This window comes from Panicum virgatum, chromosome 3N (genome assembly GCF_016808335.1).
Source record: "Panicum virgatum strain AP13 chromosome 3N, P.virgatum_v5, whole genome shotgun sequence".
Lineage (NCBI taxonomy): Eukaryota > Viridiplantae > Streptophyta > Magnoliopsida > Poales > Poaceae > Panicum > Panicum virgatum.
The window spans coordinates 4379174-4401167 of NC_053147.1; the positions used below are offsets into that span (position 1 = coordinate 4379174).

Here is a 21994-nt window from a genome sequence, read left to right on the forward strand (position 1 = left end):
TGGTTGTGGGATCTATATTCAACATGCAAAATGAGCACAATTTAGTTATAAGGCTTTGATTTGTTTAAGAAAAGAATTTTTTTGGAATATAGTTCTCTCATGTTCTAGCGAGCAACAAGACAAAGTTGAGAGTCGTTATCTTGTAAGATAAGGTGAAAATTGCGTGACAATTCACATCCGCTCTAGACAATTTATTGAAGAATCGCACTTTTTTAAAGAGGAAAAAAAGAGATCCACAAAATTCTATCGCATCCTTCGTCGTTTAGCTCATGCAACGGACACCACGTGTCCTCTTCACTTCCCTTCCTCCTCTCGCCTCGTCAGTCGCCACCCCACCTTACCCACCTCACCGCATCGCATGGCGGCGCCCTCACTCCTCCCTCCCCCTGCCATGGACGAAAGCAGCGCCGCGCCGCCCGCGCCCGCGCCCGCGACCCTGGACCTGGCACCGCCCCCACAGGAGCCGGAGCCCCAACTCATCCGCCGGCGTCCGCCCATCCGGGTGACCTCGGAGTTCGACAGCGAGCGGCGGCTCTTCTCCCACCGCCTCTCCTGCCGCGTCCTCGACGGTCTCGCTAAGCTCCGCCTCCGCCTCAGCCACGCCGCCGGGGAAGGAGGGATCGCCTGGGGCCCGCCTGATGTCGCGCTCCTGGCGCGGAACTTCTCCGTCGTCGTCGACCCCGCGTCACGCGGCGCCGTGCTGCGGGGCTCCGCCGACCTCGCCGGCTCGCTGCGCCTGCGCGCTTCGCACAACACCAAGGTGCGGCATCCGATTGATTGCGCGCTTTTTCCACCGCGAATTTTGCTGCTGCCTCTGGTAGTATTTGTGTCGGGACTCGGGATTAGTAATTGGGAATATGGTCTGAAACGTGATAAAATTAATGTGACTAGTTGCTTTACAGCATTTGGGAGCGAAAGGGAACCGATAGGATTTTGTAGTTCTGAAATGTGAAAACGAAATACAAAAGTTTCTGGAAATGAAATGAGACGAATTTGTCCAGAGTTCACTTTGAATGAAACGTGATACTACATAGTAGAGTTAGGTGCTAGTACGACTTGTGTTTGTACAAATGTGCACTTTAAAGTGTCAGGGAATTAATCTAGGAATACCAGAAAGCACTAAGACTAGACATTCTTGCTTTGTTTGGGGAGCAAGAACAAAAGGGCATCCAGGTCTGCTTTGTGACATGAGACAGCATGTCTTCCTCTAGAAGTATGTTTCTATGAGGCTGGGTTCAGTTCTAGTGCATAAAGGTTGGACTTTTTGCTTCTGTGGTGTGTCACTCAGGGTTCTCTTAACTTGTGGTATGGCTGCATAAAATTGTATGTTGAGAACTGTTTTCTTGATGAGCCCACATCATGTAGGATAGGGCAGCGTCAACAAAGTTTCTGTTGGATCATACGTTCAGTTGAGAGTATCAGTATATATCGTTGAAATTATACTAGCTTTTGTTGAAATAGTTAAGCTTGTATATATCAATGAGGAGGTCCTACTCAAACTAGGTTAAATGGATTGGAGAGCTCCTACTCTAATTTTAAGAAATGTAGTGGAAATAGTTCATGTAAGCTTCAATATAATGATCTAAGAATTGTGTTTTTCAAATATTCATGTGATGCTAAAGAAGTCGAGATACTCATTAAAGAACTTGAAAGACAATGGATTGGGAATAATTGTAATTAGATTGATGGGAGCAAAGGCTCGAGTACATATAGGCAGAGATGTTCACGGGAATAGGAAACAACCCTATCACGGAAGATCTTGCCTATTATAACCAACTAACCAAAACAGGGGAGGCGCACAAGGCAACATGCCTGTGCAGCCGTACCACCCTAAACCCAAGGATCACACCTAATATAGCTCACGCTAACAGAACTGAATATGATTAATGTGAATAATGTAATTGTGTTAGTCTTTTTCTTATTGTCCAAATAACTGTGAATATGATGCAAAACCACTACAAATTATTGTGTCATCACTCCCCTAACAAATATGAATACAAGTTCATTAGGGCATAGTGCAGCTTAGCACTACGAAATGCCTGTTGTCTATTCTAAGTGCACACAGCCTATTTTCTTATATTTGTGGTGGGAGAAGTTTATTTTGATGCATTATGCCTATTTTCTGCTCAAAATTGTTCTTTTCATGATTGGAACTCTGAGGTTGGAAGTGATTTCAGTTGTTCATATTTGGTTCTACAGCAGTACCGTGTGACTTTCTGAATCTGGCTTGTGTTTCAGAATTGCCAGAGTGGAGAACAATCATATATTCATGTCAGCTGTTCAGCACACTGTTTATCTGTGTCTTGCAACTATGAATATGACAAATCTATTGTGTCTTGCATTCACTTGGATAGGTGCTGTCAATTCAAGTACGAAAGTAGAAAGGTGTGCCCTGTTCAATTGAAATGTTTTGATAACTACGTCATGTTCATGTGGTGAATCTTCAAGGAGTATTCTCTTTGAGTTTGTCCATGTATTGTTTTGAGAATTTTGCCTTCACCTGGATTCCATGTGCTTTTCTTCCTCATATATCTTTTATCAAAACTAAAATTGAACCATGGCATAAAGAAAATGTGTAATGAAAGCAGGCTTTTCATCTGTACTAAGCATAGATTAATATCTATCAGACTTGCTCTGTGGAGTTAACTTCGATCAAGTGATACTTCATACCACCTATTTATGAGTTGTGAAGAGATGTCATTTTGGTTGTTACTGAGCAATGAATTATAAATGAAGCTCATGTTATAATTGCTAAATCTTTAAAATATTCAGTTGAAAGATTTTTTAACTGAGGTTGACGGAAAAGCACCTCATTCTTTTTGAAAGGACTACCACATGCATTCGAATGATTCTATGCCAAAACATGTTTTTCTCCTTTTCTATTTGGATGTCTCTTTTTGATGTGCTCTGAAATGCAGAATGACTTGACAGTTTGTGTAATTTAAAGAGTTCCATTCAACTTCTTCGATGAATATATTGTTCATTTGTCTTGATATACAATAGGTTTATGTTCAGATGGCAACTTGCAAAGCTATTCTTTTTTGTTCTCCTATTATGCTGAAGAATAATTGCTAATAATCAGTATATCTACAAATAATTTGTTCAAAGTTCCTGGGACATTTTAGTAATAGGCTAATAGTACATCAGGCAGTGGAGCCTCATGGTCTGTAGCACTGGAACTTTTTTGTCTTTCTTATCGAGTCAGTTGCTTTAAAGGAAAGTGGAATTGGTTTCCAGGTTTTTTTTAATAAACCTCAGAAGTGTTGTGTATGCAGTTTAGACGAGCCCAGTCAACTACTACTCTTTTGCTGACCTTTTTTTAAAAAAAATTCTCTCTCCTTTCCCTTGAATCTCTTATCTTCATGTTGTCACCATCAGAGCCCCCCCCCCCCCCACACACACACACACACACCGAAATGGTTAAGTATTCGCGATTGAGGGACTCGTCGCTTAATGGTTATTAATATCATTATTAACGAGAGGAGCATGCATTAATGCTTGATTTGATCTTCTTTGATAAACCATCAGCTTATGAAGTTTAATGGATGATAAAGATCCTTTTGAATCTGCCAGCAAAACTTTTGTGTGTTTTCTCCACTTTTCTTAGATGCTTCTCATTCAAGGTTGGACAAATACTAGTGAATACCATCATGCAAGTGTTACAAAATGCATTCTATACTTTGTTTGGTTTTCTGTTTCGTTCTGCCAATAAAAAAAACTGCCAGCTAAATGCTATAAGACTACATCTTTACCACTAAAAATGGTAAATATGCTGCTGAACCTTACATTTTATTCATTGTGTTCTCTTGGAAAATGAGATTTAACATCTTGGTAAGCATGTCACAACTCACAAAGTATTTTAATTGTTGTATCTTTTTTTTTTGTCTAAAGGTATTAGAAACAGTACTACATTTACACTACTGCATAATTTAGGTTACCACTTTTTTCTCTCAATTCTCAGGAGCAACAAGGAGAAGTGTCAGTTACTGCAAATTTGGGAGATTCACCATGCAAGATTGAATTGTCATCTCTGGTTCCTCCTAGTGGACCGGTCAGTGTTTCACAAATTGGAGAAATAAAAGAGATCTATACAAATGTTAATCCTGAAGTTTGCCTATAGTTGAAGCCATTATTCTTCGAAAATTATGCAAACTGTAGGAAAGTAGGATTGGTGTATAATGTGGTCGATATATTGCTTGAGCCCCTTGGGCGGTATATATAGGAGTACATGGCTTGGAGGGCAAGTAGCCTCTCCTAGAGATAAGGAAGGTTATCCTGTGATTACAATCAATCCTAAACTAACCATATCCGGAGTGCCTGCTTGACGAAGACTGGCGGCGAGTGGCGCCACCGCCTGAAAAGGCGACGACACCGGTAGGGTGGCTTGATCACGAACGTCTTTGCTGCAGTCTGGAGGGTGCAGCAACAACCTCGTCCTTCGGGAGTGTCGACGATAAACGGAGACGAACGGCAGGGCGACGCAAGCCGATCTTAGATCGAAAAAAATAGAAGTAGCATCAAGACGAACCTGCGGGTACAATCTCGGGTGTACCAAGTGATGCCCTCCCAAACCTTATCCTCATCCGCCTGTTGGCCAGAGGGCAAAGGAAGGAAGGGGCAGGAGCAGCCCGAGCGGCTCCTCTGCTCCGGCCACGCAGCAGCCCGACGACCCCCAAAAGCCGCCCCCGCAGCCGCGACCTTGCGGACGGCAGCGTGGCGTTGAGGGAGGAGGGGAAGTAGGCTCGCGGCGGCGCATTGGAGAAGACCGGTGGTGGAGGGCGGCGGCAGCACTGCGGCCCGGCGTGGACGTCAATTGGCGGTGCGGCGGCCCGCCGGCCCCGATGGTGCATGTCACAGAACAGTCCAAATAACACCAATCAAGTGCAATAATTGACACTTAACATCAAACCAGAATTACTGCACTCAACCAGTACACTCAGACCGCCTGCTGTAACCAGGACCGATTACACAGAAACTCTCGCCAAAAGACGAGCACAGATGATTATCGGCAATAAAAGCGTTCAAAGCCATTTACAACCCGAGTTTATAACAGAAGCACCAACTTAATCTACAGTAAGTGTTTACAAGCTAGTTTTACAATTCAAACCTCAGAGTTCAAACGCGGCGGAAGGTAATTTAGAGTTTAAAACAAGCTTCAAAACACAATACGATAGATAACGTCGACGACAGAAGACGAGCTTCACATCTTGCCCACTGATGTGAGGCTCACCTGCCCGAGCTTTACGGAGAAGACGGGACCCACTCGACTGACCAACCCGGAGGAAATGGTTGACCGATCCACGAGGCGCAGATCTCCTCGAAGTCCTCCGGAACGCATCCTGCTAAAAATATATTACAACAAGACTGAGTATTCTAATACTCAGCAAGGCTTACCCGACTATTGGTATATACTTAGCCGACTCCTAATCATGCAAGCTTTTTGGCTCTGGAGTTGTTTTGCTGAAAAGCTACTATTAGTGAATCCTTACTTCCAGTATTTTAGCTCAGGTTTATTATACCAGTACCAACTAGATTTGCCTAAACATCTAGAGCACGCATGGTTGCTCACATTATCTTTCTAGAATACCACAGCCAAACATTCTCAGTTCAATCTCATTCCACTTCTTTACTATGATGTGACGAAGTGACCAAGGTTCTCTTAACCGAGAGAGACGGCGAATCGATCCGATTTAACCTTGCAAGGTGGACCTAACACACACGTCACATATAGGCCCCATCGGACCATACGTGGGAACCCTTCACATATGCACACCGAATAGCCGAACTGCCCTGCGACCCGAGACTGCTAGCCCCACCGATACCAACGAAGGGTCAGCTATGAGTTTGTATACTAGCTCCACTGGTGAAGACAGTATCAAGTCTGCCTACCAGTGCACATATGGTACTGAGCTTACCGGTTTCGACTACCTCCTACTCCCGGCATGCGGTTAGTACTGTTCAAACTCGGTCAGCACGGCCAACAACGGTACGGTCCTCAATCGACATAGGCGGAGGCTTACTTTCCATCCAATCCATATCCATAACCAAATCCATCTCCGCTCGGTCTCCATTTTTCCTTTCTTTTTCTTCCAGATTCAATCTCCAGTAACTTCAAAAGTAACAAGACCTATCTCTCGCGAGTGACAGGAATCACTCGGCTTCTACCGTGTTCCTAATTAGCAAAGCAGTTCTAACGGTGCCTGTATACTAGTAGAGACCCATAGGTACCTAGGGAGAAACATGTATACTAGGGTTTCATTCAACTCCTAGAAAACTTAATGCGCAATATTTAAATAATAACATTGAATACTGAAAATAGAGGTTATGTTCCGGGGCTTGGCTTGCTAGTCAGCGGGGTTAGCGACTTCTGGATCTGGCTCGACGGCTGCTTCGGCTTGCGGTTCCCCTGCTTGCGGCTCCTGGATCGGCTCAGCGACCAACTCGTAGACGGCTTTGCTCGCGGTGTCTACACGTATGAAAGGATGCCATGCCAGAGTCAGAACCACAGCAGTGCATGGATGCTCATGATGCGACGCATTTTGATCCAAAGCAATTAAAAGAACCGACAGAGCTGACATGCATCGACTGAGTAGCCACCACAAAGAAAGTAACAACTGAACGATTTGAGTGCTTAGGTGCGGTTCCGAAGTTCAACTCGTTTTAGCCTGAAGTGTTTCTTTCAAAACAACAGCTACTAAACTACTTAGGACAACTAATCGCACATCTAGAGCACAAGGAAAACATAAAACTACGGACTTAGAACTAACTAACCACAAGCATCAGGGATAAAAACCAAAACTAGGAACTAATTAAAGATCAAAACTTAACACGCCATAAGGATCTAGTAGCACAACTTTTCTATCATGAAAAACTACTGATAAGGAATGCATAAATAAATTACCAACATTTATTGATATAGAAAAGTATTTCTTTTAGCCCTAGAAAGGAAATCAAGCAATATTAGATCCACAAACATACACATAGGCTATGCACCTGAAAATTTTTCAGTGGACTACACATACAAAGAGTAATCTACTGAATAAATTTCATAATTTTTAGAGCAATAGAACAACCGGTATTAATTAAACTAGCTTAAACACAACCCGAATTTTTAGCAGGGGAAAAAGTGACATTTCCCAAGCACAAGTATTTTTCTTCCGAAGATCTCGATTTTAGAAACCTAACAAAATTTATTTTGCATTTTTCTCATTTTTCTATATTTTTCTACACATTTTCAAAGTTTTCAACCGAAATAAATAAATGAAATTAGAAAACAAAAGCTAAAAAGGAGGGCCTGACGACTGGGCCCCACCCGTCAGTGGGAGGGAGCCCAGCCCAGCTCCCCTGCTCGTGGTGCGCGGCCATGGCCGGCGCGGCCAGGCAGGCACACGGCCAGGGCAGCCCGGGGGGCCGGCGCACACGGCGGCGCGGCAGGGCCCGCGCTCAGCGCGTCTCGCGGCGGGGCAGGGCAGGGTAGCGGCGGCGCGCGGCCGTTCCGGCCGGCGCGGCGCATGGCAGCGGAGGGGCGGGGCGCGCCCGTGACCAGGGGGCCCAGGCGGCCCTGGGGCGCGCGGTGAAGCTCCGCGAGCTCGCGCAGGGGTGGTCCGCGGCGGCACAGGCGGCGGCGCAAGGCGGCCACGGCGGTGCACCGGCTCCGGCGGCCGCGGAATCCGAGGGGGAAAGGTCAGGGAGGAGGAGGTCGCGAGGAATCTCACCGTGCGCTCGAATCAAGCTAAGGAGGGCCGGGAGAGGAAGCTCGACGAGAGGGGGCGGAGTTCCGGCAGCCAACAATGGCGGCCGGCCGGCGCAGGGCCGATTCGGCCAGGGAAACGGCACGAACAGGCTCAGAGAGGGGCGGTGGAGGTGGAGGGCGAGGTTATTCGGCTTGGGGCGCGAGGAATCGAAGGGGAGCAGCGAGGGGTGGCCGGAATCGGCGCCGGCGACGAGCTCCGCTCGGGCTCGGCTCGCCTTGTGTGCTCTGCGCGGCCGAGGGACGGGAAAGGGGAAGCAAAAACGAAATTGACCAGTGCACGGTAGTGGAGAGCTTAAGCAGCGTTGGTTCTCGCCGGCACGGCGACGCGTGGCGTCGCCGGCTCTGCACGCCGCCGCTCAATCAACGGCAGTGGAGCACAGTGACCCCGATCAAGGGTTTTGAGCCGATTTTGACCGTCTAAAATTCAAATTTTCATAATGGCACTCGAATTTCGGCCAAAATAGAAGTTGTAGAGGACAAGATGATTGACAACTTTGTTTTTAGGCACAACTTGATATGAAGCTCGGATCATGGAGAAAAACGCGCTCGAACTCGGCTGAAACAATGTTTACCACGCGAACTCGATTAATGCTAACGATGAGCGTAAGTCCATAATTAGCAGGTTAAGCACATGATTAGCATCACGATTAACACTGGGGTGTTACAGTGCAGTGGCCTGGCGTCCCCGCGGTGGTCCTCCGCAGCCACGCACTCGTGCTCATGGCAGCGGTGCGGCGGCGCTGGTAGGAGTCGGGGCGCCTGGCCTGATGCGCGGGAGGGGCGGGCGGATCCGGATGCGGAGCCGAGGGGGATGACGACGCGGAGGCGTGCAAGCCCAGTGGCGCCCCCATGGCGATGTGGTACCCGACGGGGACGTCGAGCGGCGCCGCCATGGGGCGGCCAGGGAAGAGGTAGGTCCTTCTGCTGCTGGTTGACGACGGCGGCGGCGCGGATCAGAGGGATCCGCGGCGCATCCTACGAGGGCGCTGCCCCCGGCGGAGATTGATCTCCCCGGGGGCGGCGCGGGTTGCAGCGGAAGTGGCGGTGGCTAGGTCAAGATCTAAAACCTAGGCGTCTGATGCCATGTAGGAAAGTAGGATTGGTGTATAATGTGGTCGATATATTGTTTGAGTCCCTTGGGCGGTATATATAGGAGTACATGGCTTGGAGGGCAAGTAGCCTCTCCTAGAGATGAGGAAGATTATCCCGGGATTACAATCAATCCTAAACTAACCATATCCGGAGTTGCCTAATATACTCTAACACAAACAGCTATGAAAATTTTCCCATTAATGACTCTATCAACACAAATATAAAAAGCTATACAGTTGTGCAATCCTGAAGATGGCCTACGAATGGTGAAATTATGCTTTCGGAATTATTTGGACAACTATGAATTTTCTCAAATAATGATCATGCAAACGCCATAACCTTCGCTAAGCATAAGTTCATTGGTAACATGCATGAGTTGATCACACTAAAGAAAATAAATTATACATATATTTCCTGTAGCCAAGAGCAACATTCTTCATTCCAAAGGGTGAAGTTTCAATAAAAGAGAAGATATTGGATGAGGGTGACAGAATTTTGTCAGTAAATGGCCTAGTGAAGTCACATGTTTTGAATGGAGTTTGCACAGCTGTGTACAGTGATAATGCAATGAACATTAAATACCGCTACAAGGTAAGGCTTATCTCTGCTTGTTTTGTTTCACTTATATTTACTACTTGCAACTCAATGGTTCATTGATCATATTTTGTAGGATGATGAGATATCATTTATCCCCAGCATCTCTTTACCATCCAATTCCCTATCATTCGCATTCAAGCGCCAACTAACGCCATCAGACAAGTTGAGGTAACTACAATGACATAATTTTTTCGACGCATAATATCTTGAAATTCAAACATTTATGTGGTTGCATAAACATCTGTAAAAGTGGCTGAGAGATTGAGAAATGATAGAAGCACCATATAATTATGTCTCAGATGCATGAGACTGTCGCACAGTATTTGGACCTGGGGCATTAGAATGCATCTAAAGGCTTGAGGATGCTGTTTATAGGTGATCCCGTTGAACTTATGAAACTTCTTGTTGTTTCCAGCTATAGGTACAATTTCGACACAAACTACTGGGGTGCCATCTACAAGCACAAGGAAAATAAGCATCTCAAATGGAAAGCTGGTTACGAGTCAGACAACAGGCTTGGATATGCATCGCTTTGGGTAAGGAGGCACACATGAATGAGTGGATACCTTTTCTGTTTCTGTTTTCAAGGTGTGAACGCCTTTTGTCCCTTTTCTAGCATTTTTTGGCTAAGAGAATTTCTGATAAGGCCAGGGAATGAACCTTTATTAGATGGGAAACGGTCGAAGTACATAGGGCAGCTTGAGCTTGATCCCCTCCACTGAGGAGATCTGTGCTCAATTCTTGCCCTATCCTTCTACACGAGCTGGCTTATATGATGCCAAGCCCAACTACCAAATCTAGAGACCCTAACAACTACAAACAGAATATCCCTTGGCCAACTAACTGAACTCCTTGCTGCCTGCGCCTGCTGCTCTGCCGATGAAGTAGAGGCTTCGGTCTCTTTCTTCTTGCGACGCTGCCGGGCATACATCTAGCCAACATATGCGTCCATAACAATTTCTCAATTATGAATCAAATGATTTTTTTTTGCATTTCTACTGAACCGTGACCTCTGTGTCTTTTGGGTTTCATCTCTAGCCTACCCCAACTCGCTTGGGACAAAAGACTATATTATTGTTGTTGTTGTTGTTGCAGCACTTCTACTGAAACATTGGAATCAACTGATATAAAATATGGCATGTAGGTTGGAGATGCTGGCGGCAGTACAAAGGAGGTGCCTTTGAAGGCCAAAGTTCATTTCACACTTAAGGTTCCTCAGGACAACGTACAGAATTCTGTTGTAAGAAAAGATGGGATTTTTAGGTTCTACCCATGTAAGCATGTGCTCACAGATAAAAGAGAGAACCAACAGGGAACTGGAATGCATGTAAATTTGTTCTGTCCAGCTAATTTGTTACATGCTGATGCCATGAATAAATTATGTGATGTTTTTCCAGTCGCATTCGCATTGGTGGCCAACAGGAATATTTTCATAAGCTATTCACAGAAGAGAAGCATAATGCCTTGAAGATGAATTTTGATGGTTTATCAGGGTTCTACTGATACATTGCCTATAACCGCACTAGATTTCCTTTGGAGTTATCAAGACCGAACAAGAAATCTCCAAATAAGATAACAGCGATATATTTTGCACTGCTATACTTCGTTGCAGATGCTGCTTCTACATTTATCATCATAGGTCCTTGCCTCCACCAGAACTCAGTTTCCATTGGCATCTAAGGCTAGGCTGGTGTCCATTGAAGTTGGACAGGGTGGCTTGATCCCACCCAGCACATCTCTGTTGAGTGTTGGGGTCAAGTAGCATTCCCGCTTGGCTTTCTGGGCAGTCCTGGAGCTAACAATATGTCGACCCTGAGTGAGAAAGTTAAGACTCTTCAGAGGCTTTTCTGCTATCGAATTCATCAGATCCTGGTTACCTGCAGCTCCGACCTAAGCAAAAAACGGTTTGGCAACATGATTAGAGTAGACTAAAGATATTAAAAGTTATCAACAAGAGCAGTGCCACTTTTTTCTCTTAATGCCACTTTGACAAAATGAGTAGCATACAAAGCAGGAACTTCCCTGCCTCTAAGATGTGCCTATGAAGACTATCTTTCGTAAACACTGAATTAATGAAAAAAATAGCATCTTTTTGAGAAATATCCTGCCCCTTTTCCCAAAGAAAATATATTAGTCTTTTATTTCATCTTTGCAAAAAAAATTTCTCGAACGCGCAGGAGAACTGCACATCATTATACAACAACAACAACAACATAGCCTTAACTGCGCATCATTATATTAAGAAGAAAAGTGATGGGGCTGTAGCCCCTGGTGTTACAGATATAAAGGGGCTGTAACCCCCCTAGGTACATCTTTGCAATTTTTGACCAAAGATTAGTCAAATTATGTGTGTTTCTTGTACAAAGATCAGAAAAGGTTCTCATTTCAGGGACTTCTAAGATGATGTTAATTCTGTAGCAATTGACAATTAATTGCAAGAGAAATTAAATGTCAAAAATCTACTTTTGAAGACTTCTCTACAAAAAATACACCCTACATTAATGGAAAGAGATGGTAATAGGATAAGTGGGTCATTTTGCATTTATCAAAGGAAAAAAAATCTATCCAAGGTCTCTCATTTTCTCTAGCAGCTGCTGGAAAACCAGATAGATACAACTGTCAAATTACGCAAACCATGCCCTAAGGTCACTATAGATAAAATGCATGCTTAGATTGCTGCTTTGCCTGAAGCCCACCCTCCTTGAAGGGTGAGCAACTGTGCTAGGTGTTTCAGTCCTAAATGGACTACTTAGCACTTGTGCCACCACATATATGCTGCTTGAATGCTCGTTTTTTTTCTCCATGTGGGCCATGTGGCATTCATGTTGCCCGCATAAGCTAGCAGCTGTTGCTGGTACTACTTGATACTCAGTACATAAACGTAAATGAAGTTTTCACGTGTCGAAGATATATTAGCGAGTCACATTGTACTAAACAATCTAGGGCATTATTTTACTTTTATATCTTTGTGCAAATAGACAGTTTGATTAGCATTATTAACTGTTTTTTCTGTGCTTATTAATTTTTTGCATGTGTATTTTGAATATACCATTCACGTGTTGCTCTGGTCTGTTGGGGTAGGGGAGGAATAAAGTGTTACTGGAATGTGGGTGCCAGTTGATGGTAGGGTTATTAACATGGCTGAAAGATCACTAAAAAACGCCAATAATACCGGCCTTGTTATGTAATTCTACACTGGTTTCGATGTTTTGGGGATATGTGGGGAATAGGGTTGCACATGAGTGACTGCCAGAAGAAAACTAAACCATAGGACGAGTTTGAGGGACCAAAACAGATGCACTTTTATGAAAATAAATCTAAAACCTGAGTAGCAAATAATTTGATGTTCACACACTCACCTTCAGCAGCTTCAGACATACAGCAGCACCATACAGCCTATTAAGTATTGTCGCAGCAAAGACTTCATTACATTCAGAAATGATCTGACATCTTCAAACAAAATTGTCCTTGTTTCCTACAGTCAGGTGGACATCCTGAAAACTGGGGCATTATCATTGCTCAGAGGAAACTTATCATGGTAAAGTAATGTTGCACAGTGCTAACACCCTAATAATTAATTCTATTTACCTATGTCATCAAAATCCATTTCATGTTGGACAGTCCAATGCTGTTTTCCTCTAGCCAATTCAAAATAGAAATTACATGCCAATCATGACAGATGATAATGCTGGTAAATTGCATTTTCATCTCCAAAGATATGGTAAGAAAAATATCAGACTGGAGACCAAGAGGAAACAAGAAACTGGCCTAGTAGATTAGTCACCTGAAAAGCAAACATAAATGTATCATTCTTTGTGTAGATTTTGATGAAGAAAATTGATATATGTATATCAGAAAGGTCTATCATTCAGTTAGCCCTTGGACTAAAAAAGTAGGAGAAATATATAGTAAGTTTCAGTGGGACGTTCTTCTCATCTGAGCAGGTTCAAAACACAATGCAACTTCTATTTACATACTTTTCAACCAGTAAAAGATATCATTTTCAGCAATTAAGGAAAATCAGTACCATCTACTGAACTTGCACCAATAGCACAGAATAATATTGAGAAGAATTCTCCTGATGAATTTATAGTATAGTATTAAGTGTACCTTTGGTCCAGAATCTGGCATAGATTGATCATTCATTGCATCATCTATTGTGACATCCTCATTGATGTTAATGGCATCCCTTTGGGAACCCCGACCAGGATTTCTTTCATAAGCAATAATCTCTTGATATGCCTTCTGTAAGATATCTTTTGCTGCTTTGTAGACTGCCTCGGATCCAGATCCTTTCTCAGCACATCTGATGGCATCAACACATAGGACATTGTAACGGCTAGTAATGGACTGCGAAGGATCCTCATCATCATAATTATTGTTTTCTTCTAACAAAGCATCATCATCTCTGGCTTTCCTTGTCCATCTTCTCAAAAAGTAATCAGGAGGAAGTGTACGCGGATCAACTATTATGTATACTCCAAGAATATGACGGCACAAAATACCTGAGAATTCAAAATATTTGCAACTACATTTTGCCATCTTATTTGAAGCATTATAAGTCACATAGAATGTTTCAGTTGGATCTTCATCTTTCCTGATGCTGTATTTGCTTATACAACCATCACTAGTTTTCTGAATAATAAAACCCAGAGACTCTGTGAACTCCTCCTGAAATTTACTGAAGATTGCTTTGGTATAGGTGCTTGCTGCCTGTTTTTCTATTAAGGATGCAGTTTTTGTAGTTGCCTTGTTTAAGTAGGTGTCCATATCAGCTTTTGCTTCATCCTCGTATTGGCTTGCCATGCTCAAATTGAACTGATTAAGAAAAACTTCCAGTGTTGTTTTTGTATTAAAATATTTCTTATAGAAATCATTCATGGTTTCCAATTTCCATGTGGGTGCAATTTCTGCAAAGAATGTATCCATCAAGTACAAAGGAATCCACTTTTGGCGGATGCTGTATATTGCTTGAAGCCATGAATTCTTTCTCAAGTCATATTTATCAATGATTGACGTCCATTTTGTTTCAAATGTGGGAATAGTTTCAGACTCAAGAACACAGCTTTCAAGCTCATCTCTTAGGGTTGGATGCTCTGTGTATGCATGGGTCAGCTTTTGTTTGGTCCTACTCAAAATATTCCACTTACAGAAACGGTGACAGGAATTCGGAAAAACCTTCACAATTGCAGCCTTCATGGCCCTGTTTTGGTCAGTGACTAGTGAGCATGGCGCCTTCCCTCCCATTGCTGATAGCCATGTTTCAAATAGCCAAACAAACGAGAACTCAGTCTCTTCCATAAGAAATGCACATCCAAAAATAACAGGCTGCAGATGATGGTTGACTCCTGAGAAAGTAACAAAGGGCATCATGTACTTGTTCTTTTTGTACGACGTGTCGAATGTAACAGCATCACCAAAATGCCGATAAGCTGCTTTGGCCCTAGCATCAGCCCAGAAAACATTCACCACACAGCCATTCTTGTCAACCTGTATGGCATGGGAGAAAGCAGGGTCATTGGCTTGTGCCTTCTTGAGATAATCAATAAGGCCTTGAGCATCTCCTCCTTCCCCAAGAACATTCTGCCTAAGAAATGCCATCTCATCAGGTCCCAACATGGTGACCTTATCAGATCCACCTAGCAAACCTCTAGCACGAAGATACCCAACCTTGGTACTGCAAGTGCCCAGGTCATGATTGTGTGCCTTCTCAAGCTTGGAGACAACCCAATGGTCTGACTCCCTGACCACCTCCATCATAGCATTGCAACCTTCCCGCATTGACATCCTCTCACGCTTCCTTGTAGCCTCATCTGGTGAGGTCTGTTTCTTCTTGTACACCCCTTCCCTGGAGCAAACAAACCTCTTCATGACGACTACCTCCTCTGTGCCCTTGGAGCGCCGAGACCTGCCAACACGGAAGGGGAAACCAAGCCGCCTGGCATACTCATTGTAGAACGCCTTTGCTGCCTCGTCAGACTCGAATGTCATACCGAGCACAGGCTCCTTGGGGTCCTCAGCAGAAGCAAAATCTCTCATGGCATCCGGCTCCGTTCCGCCTCCAACCGCCCCTTCCACAACAGGAGCACCGAGAATGAGAGCATCGCTCGGGCCAGCCCGAGCGTTGGTGTCCAGAGACATGAGGCAATCGACATAGTCGTCAATCAGCTCATCGCCTTCGGCCCTTTCTCCCTCCATCCTATCAAGAACTCACCATCCAGCACAAGCATCCATCGCCAAAGTACACTACTGCTGTGACCAGGGGCGGACCCTGTGCAGGAAATGGATGATTTTTGCACAAACTCGAAATTAGATATACTGTAATTGGGTCAGATCCGGATAGAAATTGCTTCCATTATGGTCTGGAGTGCTTCACAAATTAGGGAGGGAAGTGAAAGGGGCGGGCGTACCTGGTGGCCTGGTGGGTGTTCTTCGCCTCCGACGAAGACCTGGGAACGCCGCCACCGCTCGCCCAGTCGTCACAACCCAAGAGAGAGAGAGGGCGGGAGAGGGTGAAAGGGGAGAAAGAAGCAGGAGGGTCCTCATTTTGCATCGGGTATATCTAGCCTACCTTCCAACTCCTCGTCCCGTCCCAAATCTACTATAGTAATAATGACAATAATTACTATAATAATAATTTTACTAGCATAATGACTATGCGTTGCGATAGGTAATATGGTAGATTTACATAATATCATCAATTTTATTTCGTTCACTTCATGCACACATCGTGCCGTGGTTACGCTAGACACCGAGACATTGATCGTCTGTTTTCCGTGTAGACTTCCGATTGACTGTTCGCGTAGCCCGTGTATACGCTATAAAGTGGCTTACTGTATCCGCCAAATCAGGTGTTTATCATGTTTAATCACCGTTTACTCTGTTTAAATAGCCGTGTAACCCGAATAAATAGCTAAATGGTATATGTTTGTTTAGTCCTTTTAAACATTTAAGGTAACACAACCAATTGATTTGTTCAGATTCCAATTAGAATAGAATTCTTATTGATGAACCAAGAAAACATTACTTGATTTGTCCGAATAAATAATATGATATTTGATTTGGTAAAGGTGACATGGAGATCGAGATTTAAATCGTGGTCGGTCCATCCCGCACTATAGCGGAGACATGATCCGCAGGACGCGAACTCTGGTTACCAACCTCGCACCCACGGGACTGACTAACCGAGCCGAGCCCAGCTCCCTAATTTGGTACGAGTGAAATCAGCTAATAAGGATTTAAAAAATCCCGTTACTACCTTAAGTGTGACCAAAAGTTTGAATAACTCTCTAAACTATTTTTGATCAATTTACTTTTCACAACTATATCACTTGTCCAATTTACCGGTAATAAGATTTGTTTTTTCTCTATGTACATGTGAAGCTTCCGGTAAAAATTTTACCAGATGGTGTTGGATATGTTAAAAGATACATTATAATGTTATTATTTCATCATTATTTTCACCTGTCGGCCACCCTTCTTTTTAATATAGCAGGCAATTATCTCATCCTTATTTCAAACAATTATTTTAATGATTAATTTGTCAATATATGTCATATCCTATCTGCATTATTAGATGTCTTGGCCTATCAAACAATGATTGTGCCTAAGAACCTCAAATTCTCCAACACCTCAGGGCCAGGGGCGGAGCTACGTTGGTTCCAGGGGATGCTCGAGCACCAGGACCGGCTCTATAATTTCAAGGGCCCTTGGGCGAGTATAAGTAGATAAGGACCCATTGAAATAATAAGCATTATGATTACCTCAAATAAAAAAATGTAATGCTTACTATATTGCGTGCGTGTTGGGCGTCTGCCGTTCTTGCCGTTGGCGGTCAGGCTGAGTAAGGAGAAAATCACATCGGCATCAGCATCTCCTCTCCATCTAGAACCCAAACTAGTGCGAGTGCGTGAGAAGAATGCTAGGGCCGCAGGGGTGGCAGGAAACGAAAACGAAACTTTGAAACATGCCTGCGCTCCACCAATGGTTAGGTTACAAACTGGAGATTTTTCTACGGCTGTACGTCATGGTTAGAGGTGGTAAAAGACCTCAAATATTAGCTTTGATAATTTAAGAACCGGACTCGAAAAGAACAGACTCTTATCTTACTCAATTTTGAACTAAAAATATATAAAGATCAGGTTGGATTGTGAGTGCAATAGAGCCATGATCCGTAACATATGGCCACATAAACTGGTATTTGATAATTATTATACCAAATAAAAATTTCTATATACTAATTACCTAAATGATCTTGGGGCCCCTAGCACCATGGGCCCCCCGCGGTCGCACCTACTGTCCCTCTCCTAGAGCCGGCCCTGTCAGGCACCCACACTGAAATAAAAACTCAATGCTAATTATCAAATTTCCACCTTATAAATTAGAGAGCTAGTAGGATAACCATGGACAGAGCACTCCCTCGATTCAGTTCTAGCTTCGCCCGTGCTTAGGGCACGTATCAAACAGCAAAAAGAAAGGGAATCTATCGACCCATTTCACTAATCAATTACCGTAGTCTTTTACTTGCCTTTCTTACCTTCAATGTTAAAAACCGTGCTTCTTAAGACTTAACCGGCCTTGAAAATGATTCCGACTCTTAACTTGTACCAGCAAATACATAGTGTAGCTTTGGCATGCAAAATGGATCAAAGTGAGGATTAGAAAGAGGGCTAGCCTAGCATGGTGGAAGAGAATCACTCGCTTAGCCAAGAATGACCGCCATAATCCACATTTCATCCATCATGAGGACTCCCTGATGAACAAAATAGTAGAGATAGGCAAGCCATTCTTGGCTAAGAGAGATAGGCTCTACATCGCCATGTAAGGCATCCCTCCTTATCATCACTAGCTTACCCTGCTGCACCTAGCTTGCTTGTTTAGTTTGACATTCAGACAAGCCAGCACCAAGTATTTATAATGTGGGCAGGAGGAGGGATCCGACCAGGTAGCGTGCTGGGCTGCCCCTGTTGCAATTTGCATGGTATAGCACTGACCTTTCCCTCTGTATGGAGTATATTCTATGTCAAGCAGTCTTTTCAACAAAATCCTAGCTTAGCCAAACCAGTTCTGAATGGATAAGTACGCATGTAGGGGGTTTGCAATATGTCAATTACACTAGCCACATGATTACAAAATGTTTTCACCAATATTTTATCAAAAATGCTTGGACTTTTAGATGGTCTTTCGAGAATGGTAGATATATTACATATTTTTGTCTGACCATTCCCCAGCCTTATTCACCAGATCACTTACAAAGCCAGTTCTCTGAACTCCACTCTTAGAGGCTAATGACAAAAAGTTCTTCCCATCGAAATGAAAATTGGGCATCATCGCCAGGACTGAGACTGACTCATTTAATTGTTAGGTTTATATTCTCTAGTTGTTGATGTTGTCTTAGAATGCTATTCATTCCTTAATTTCTAAAGCTAGAAGTTGCGGCTTTATTTCCAGATAAAGGAAGGCAAACATGAGATGGTACTGCACTATTACTTATTTGACAATGTTTTACATGCGATCATTTTTTTGAACAAAATTCAACCTCGTATTTTTGTGTAATTCTCAATGCAAGGGTAGTATAGGAACCTAAAAGCGTTGAATTTGAGATAAAATTCAGAGGAAATGTCCAAAAAGTGTTAATTATTAGGAAATTTCATGGGAAGACCAGGAGGTTCTATGCACAAACAATTTCTGAAATGAATGTTTGCCACATCGTTCCAGCTTGATAGAAACTCACAGACCTAATTTCCCTTTTGAAAATAAAATTGCCCCCCTATAAGATTTGCACATAAGCCCAATTTCCCTTTTTATTTGTTCTTTCAGAGGACTTCATTTTCAACTGAGGCAAATGCTACAAATAACTATGGAATTGCCAAAGGAAGGAGCTATAAACTCGAGTTAGATATGTTTGACAGTAAGATCCCTGCCTAGGCTTGGTGGCCTCCTGCAACTGGTTGATGTGAACTTTGAGATGCCAGAATGAAAAGAGTCAAAGTATCAAAGATTTTATTCTGGCAAAATGTCAATAATATATCCGCAACAAACTTTTCAAAGCAAGGATCCAATTTGCTTCCAAGTGCCAACTGTCCAAGTTTCTTCTAGTGGAAGAATAATTCCATTAAAAGGACCTGTAAATAACCTTCCCAGCTTCCACCGGCAGCATCTTGATTCGGAACATTGTACTGATATAGTCAACAGACCTGCATGTCAAACTATGATGCATATGGTTCACTGCAACACATCTTTTTCTAGAGTTATCTATATCTTTAGGATCAACTTGACCTTTCGACATTCATTGTTTATTCTCCTTTTATTTTGTAGTTCCTGAAGCAAAATGATTTATGTTTTTCACGAGTTGAGGAGCTTTCAGTATGAATTTCAAGCTGAACAAAAGTCATCATGGATTATCAGGTGTAGGTGCACCACAAGGTTGAAAATGGAAACACAAGCTTTACCATAAACATGGAAAAAGGGTAACTTAAATGAACCCTAATAATGTAAAAAGTAAGCTTAATTATGATGGAGCAAAAGTTCAGGACTGATTGAAAGATATTCTGTTAGCCTCTCGAGAGAACTGAAGAGCTACTGCCTTTAGCCCTTTATAATGTGCTCTTCAGAAAAAAAAATATTGATGCATGGAGAATACGTTGCTTTTATTACAATGGAATATTTTTTCTTAAAGTACCTCGTGTATGGTAAATACTAACCTTCTTTACAACTCCAGTGCTGGCATAAACAAAGCTTAAATTAACTCCACCAGTATGTTTTTCATCAACCACAATCTTTGGTCCACTAGCAGTTGCCCTTCGACGTTACACAAGGACAAATTATGCCACCCAGATAGAAATTCCCATATATTTGAATTTTCTTTCCAATCTTCACTCTCAAAGGTTACTCATGGTGGTTAAAACTTTAACAATGAAAAAAATCTACTATGGATATATCAAGCCGCACGCAGAACAACAAAACGTCAAGACTCCGATTGTTAGAACCAAAGAGAACAATACAATACATTTAGAATGATAACAAAATTTATTGTCTGATTTGTGACCAAGCTTGCTGTCATGTTCTCCATGGACAACATTTTGTGACATATCCAGTGCTAAATCTTGAATTATGATTGGATGAAAGGACATAATGCCATTCTCTGAAATGTAAAACCCCTTGGAATTTAAATGAAAGGACATAATGCCATTCTCTGGTCCCAGTAATGAAAGCATAATGCATCACGCGTCATAAAAGAATGGTACAGTTTTTGCCAAGAAAATACAGACACCTGAATATGGAGGCAAACATGAATAGAGAAAACAGATACGGAGAACAGTCAAATATACATCTCAGAACATGAAACCTACTCAAAATACTCGAATCACAAGAACTGAAACAACAAACTCATTTTTTTTTAATAAAATAGTTTTATAAATGATTGACCATATGTACCAGCACATTATTCTAGTTAGTCTTGCAACGAGGTATATAGTACCAGGCTGAAATTAATGAAATACTTTGGTCCCAGCAAATCATCAAGGATGCCGCGTTTTTTTATTTTTATATTTTTCAAAATCATTTTTTACAGAAATATATTTTTGGTTTCATAATTTACAGATTTATACCCCTACCGCCCGGCTGCGGGGCGGCCGACCCCCTGCCGCCCTCCTGTCGGGCGGTAGGGACCTTAATGTAAATAAAATTTATTTTTAATCGCATTTTGGCCCCTCCTGCAGTGCGGCAGTGCGGCATTAGATGTGGTTTTAAATATTTTGGATAGAAATAAAAACCGTTAGTAAAGTAGATGAATATGAAAAGTATAACTTAGCAATTCATACACATACACAACTGAGAACGAAATATGTGATGCATGAGAACGAAATAAGTATAACATGATGACATGTCCATAACAAAAATGCAGAAACAACTAGAAGCACCTTCTAACTACTCCGGCCATGTCGACCTCTTTTACGCTAGGCGTGGACGTGGTCTGTAGGGTAGGTATGTCGGTCAGGAGACCCTACATCTCTACCTGGACGTCCGGTGGCCACATGTGTCTGGAAGGTAGGCTCGGCCTGCTGGTTAGGTGTAGAAAATAACCGACTCCAGTCTTCGAAGCTCGCCTCAAAGGTATCATGTGTTGCCCCTATGCAGTAGCAATTAAGATATCTTAATCATCGTCTCATAAGTCATATATTTGGGTACATATTCATCATACGTACCTGTTGGTGGTGGATACGAAGAAGGACTCATATCAGGAAGCTGGTGGTGCGATCCTGTAAACCGCCCCCTGCTGGGCGGCTGCCTGGCCTACCACCCCGCCACCGGGCGGGCGGGTACCTGCCGCCCGGCTGCCGGGCGGCAGCCTCCCCCCAGAGGCCAAAATACGATTAAAAATAAATTTTATTTATATTAAGGTCCCTACCGCCCGGCAGGAGGGCGGCAGGGGGCCGGCCGCCCCGCAGCCGGGCGGTAGGGGTATAAATCTGTAAATTATAAAACCGAAAATATATTTCTGTAAAAAATAATTTTAAAAAATAAAAAAATAAAAAAAACGCCAATGATGCC

General features: G+C 43.1%; 1 protein-coding gene and 1 pseudogene across 4 annotated transcripts; one reads left to right on the top strand and one right to left on the bottom strand.

The window, feature by feature from the left end:
• Positions 1-308: 308 nt before the first annotated feature.
• On the top strand, positions 309-10869 carry LOC120666694 (annotated as a pseudogene).
• Positions 10801-16005, bottom strand: LOC120666692 (protein FAR1-RELATED SEQUENCE 5-like). Of its 4 annotated transcripts, none has more exons than XM_039946606.1 (5): positions 15853-16005; positions 13553-15713; positions 13031-13226; positions 12802-12917; positions 10801-11332 (listed from the first exon to the last, which is right to left on the bottom strand). In XM_039946606.1, exons 2-3 carry the CDS (start codon positions 15638-15640, stop codon positions 13176-13178), a joined length of 2139 nt encoding a protein of 712 aa, XP_039802540.1. In that variant the 5' UTR covers positions 15641-15713; positions 15853-16005; the 3' UTR covers positions 10801-11332; positions 12802-12917; positions 13031-13175. The 4 variants fall into 4 exon arrangements, with proteins under 4 accessions (XP_039802540.1, XP_039802539.1, XP_039802541.1 ...); XM_039946605.1 differs by having other exon boundaries at positions 12802-12943; XM_039946607.1 differs by having other exon boundaries at positions 10881-11332; positions 12802-12936.
• Between the last annotated feature and the right edge of the window lie 5989 nt (positions 16006-21994).

Excerpts from the sequence above, each read along its gene's own strand:
- LOC120666692 (XM_039946604.1), bottom strand. The coding sequence starts at position 15,640 with ATGGAGGGAGAAAGGGCCGAAGGCGATGAGCTGATTGACGACTATGTC. Across the intron at positions 12,944-13,552 it reads TGCCAGATTCTGGACCAAAG|TTTTCAGGATGTCCACCTGA; the intron begins GTACACTTAATA and ends ATAATGCCCCAG.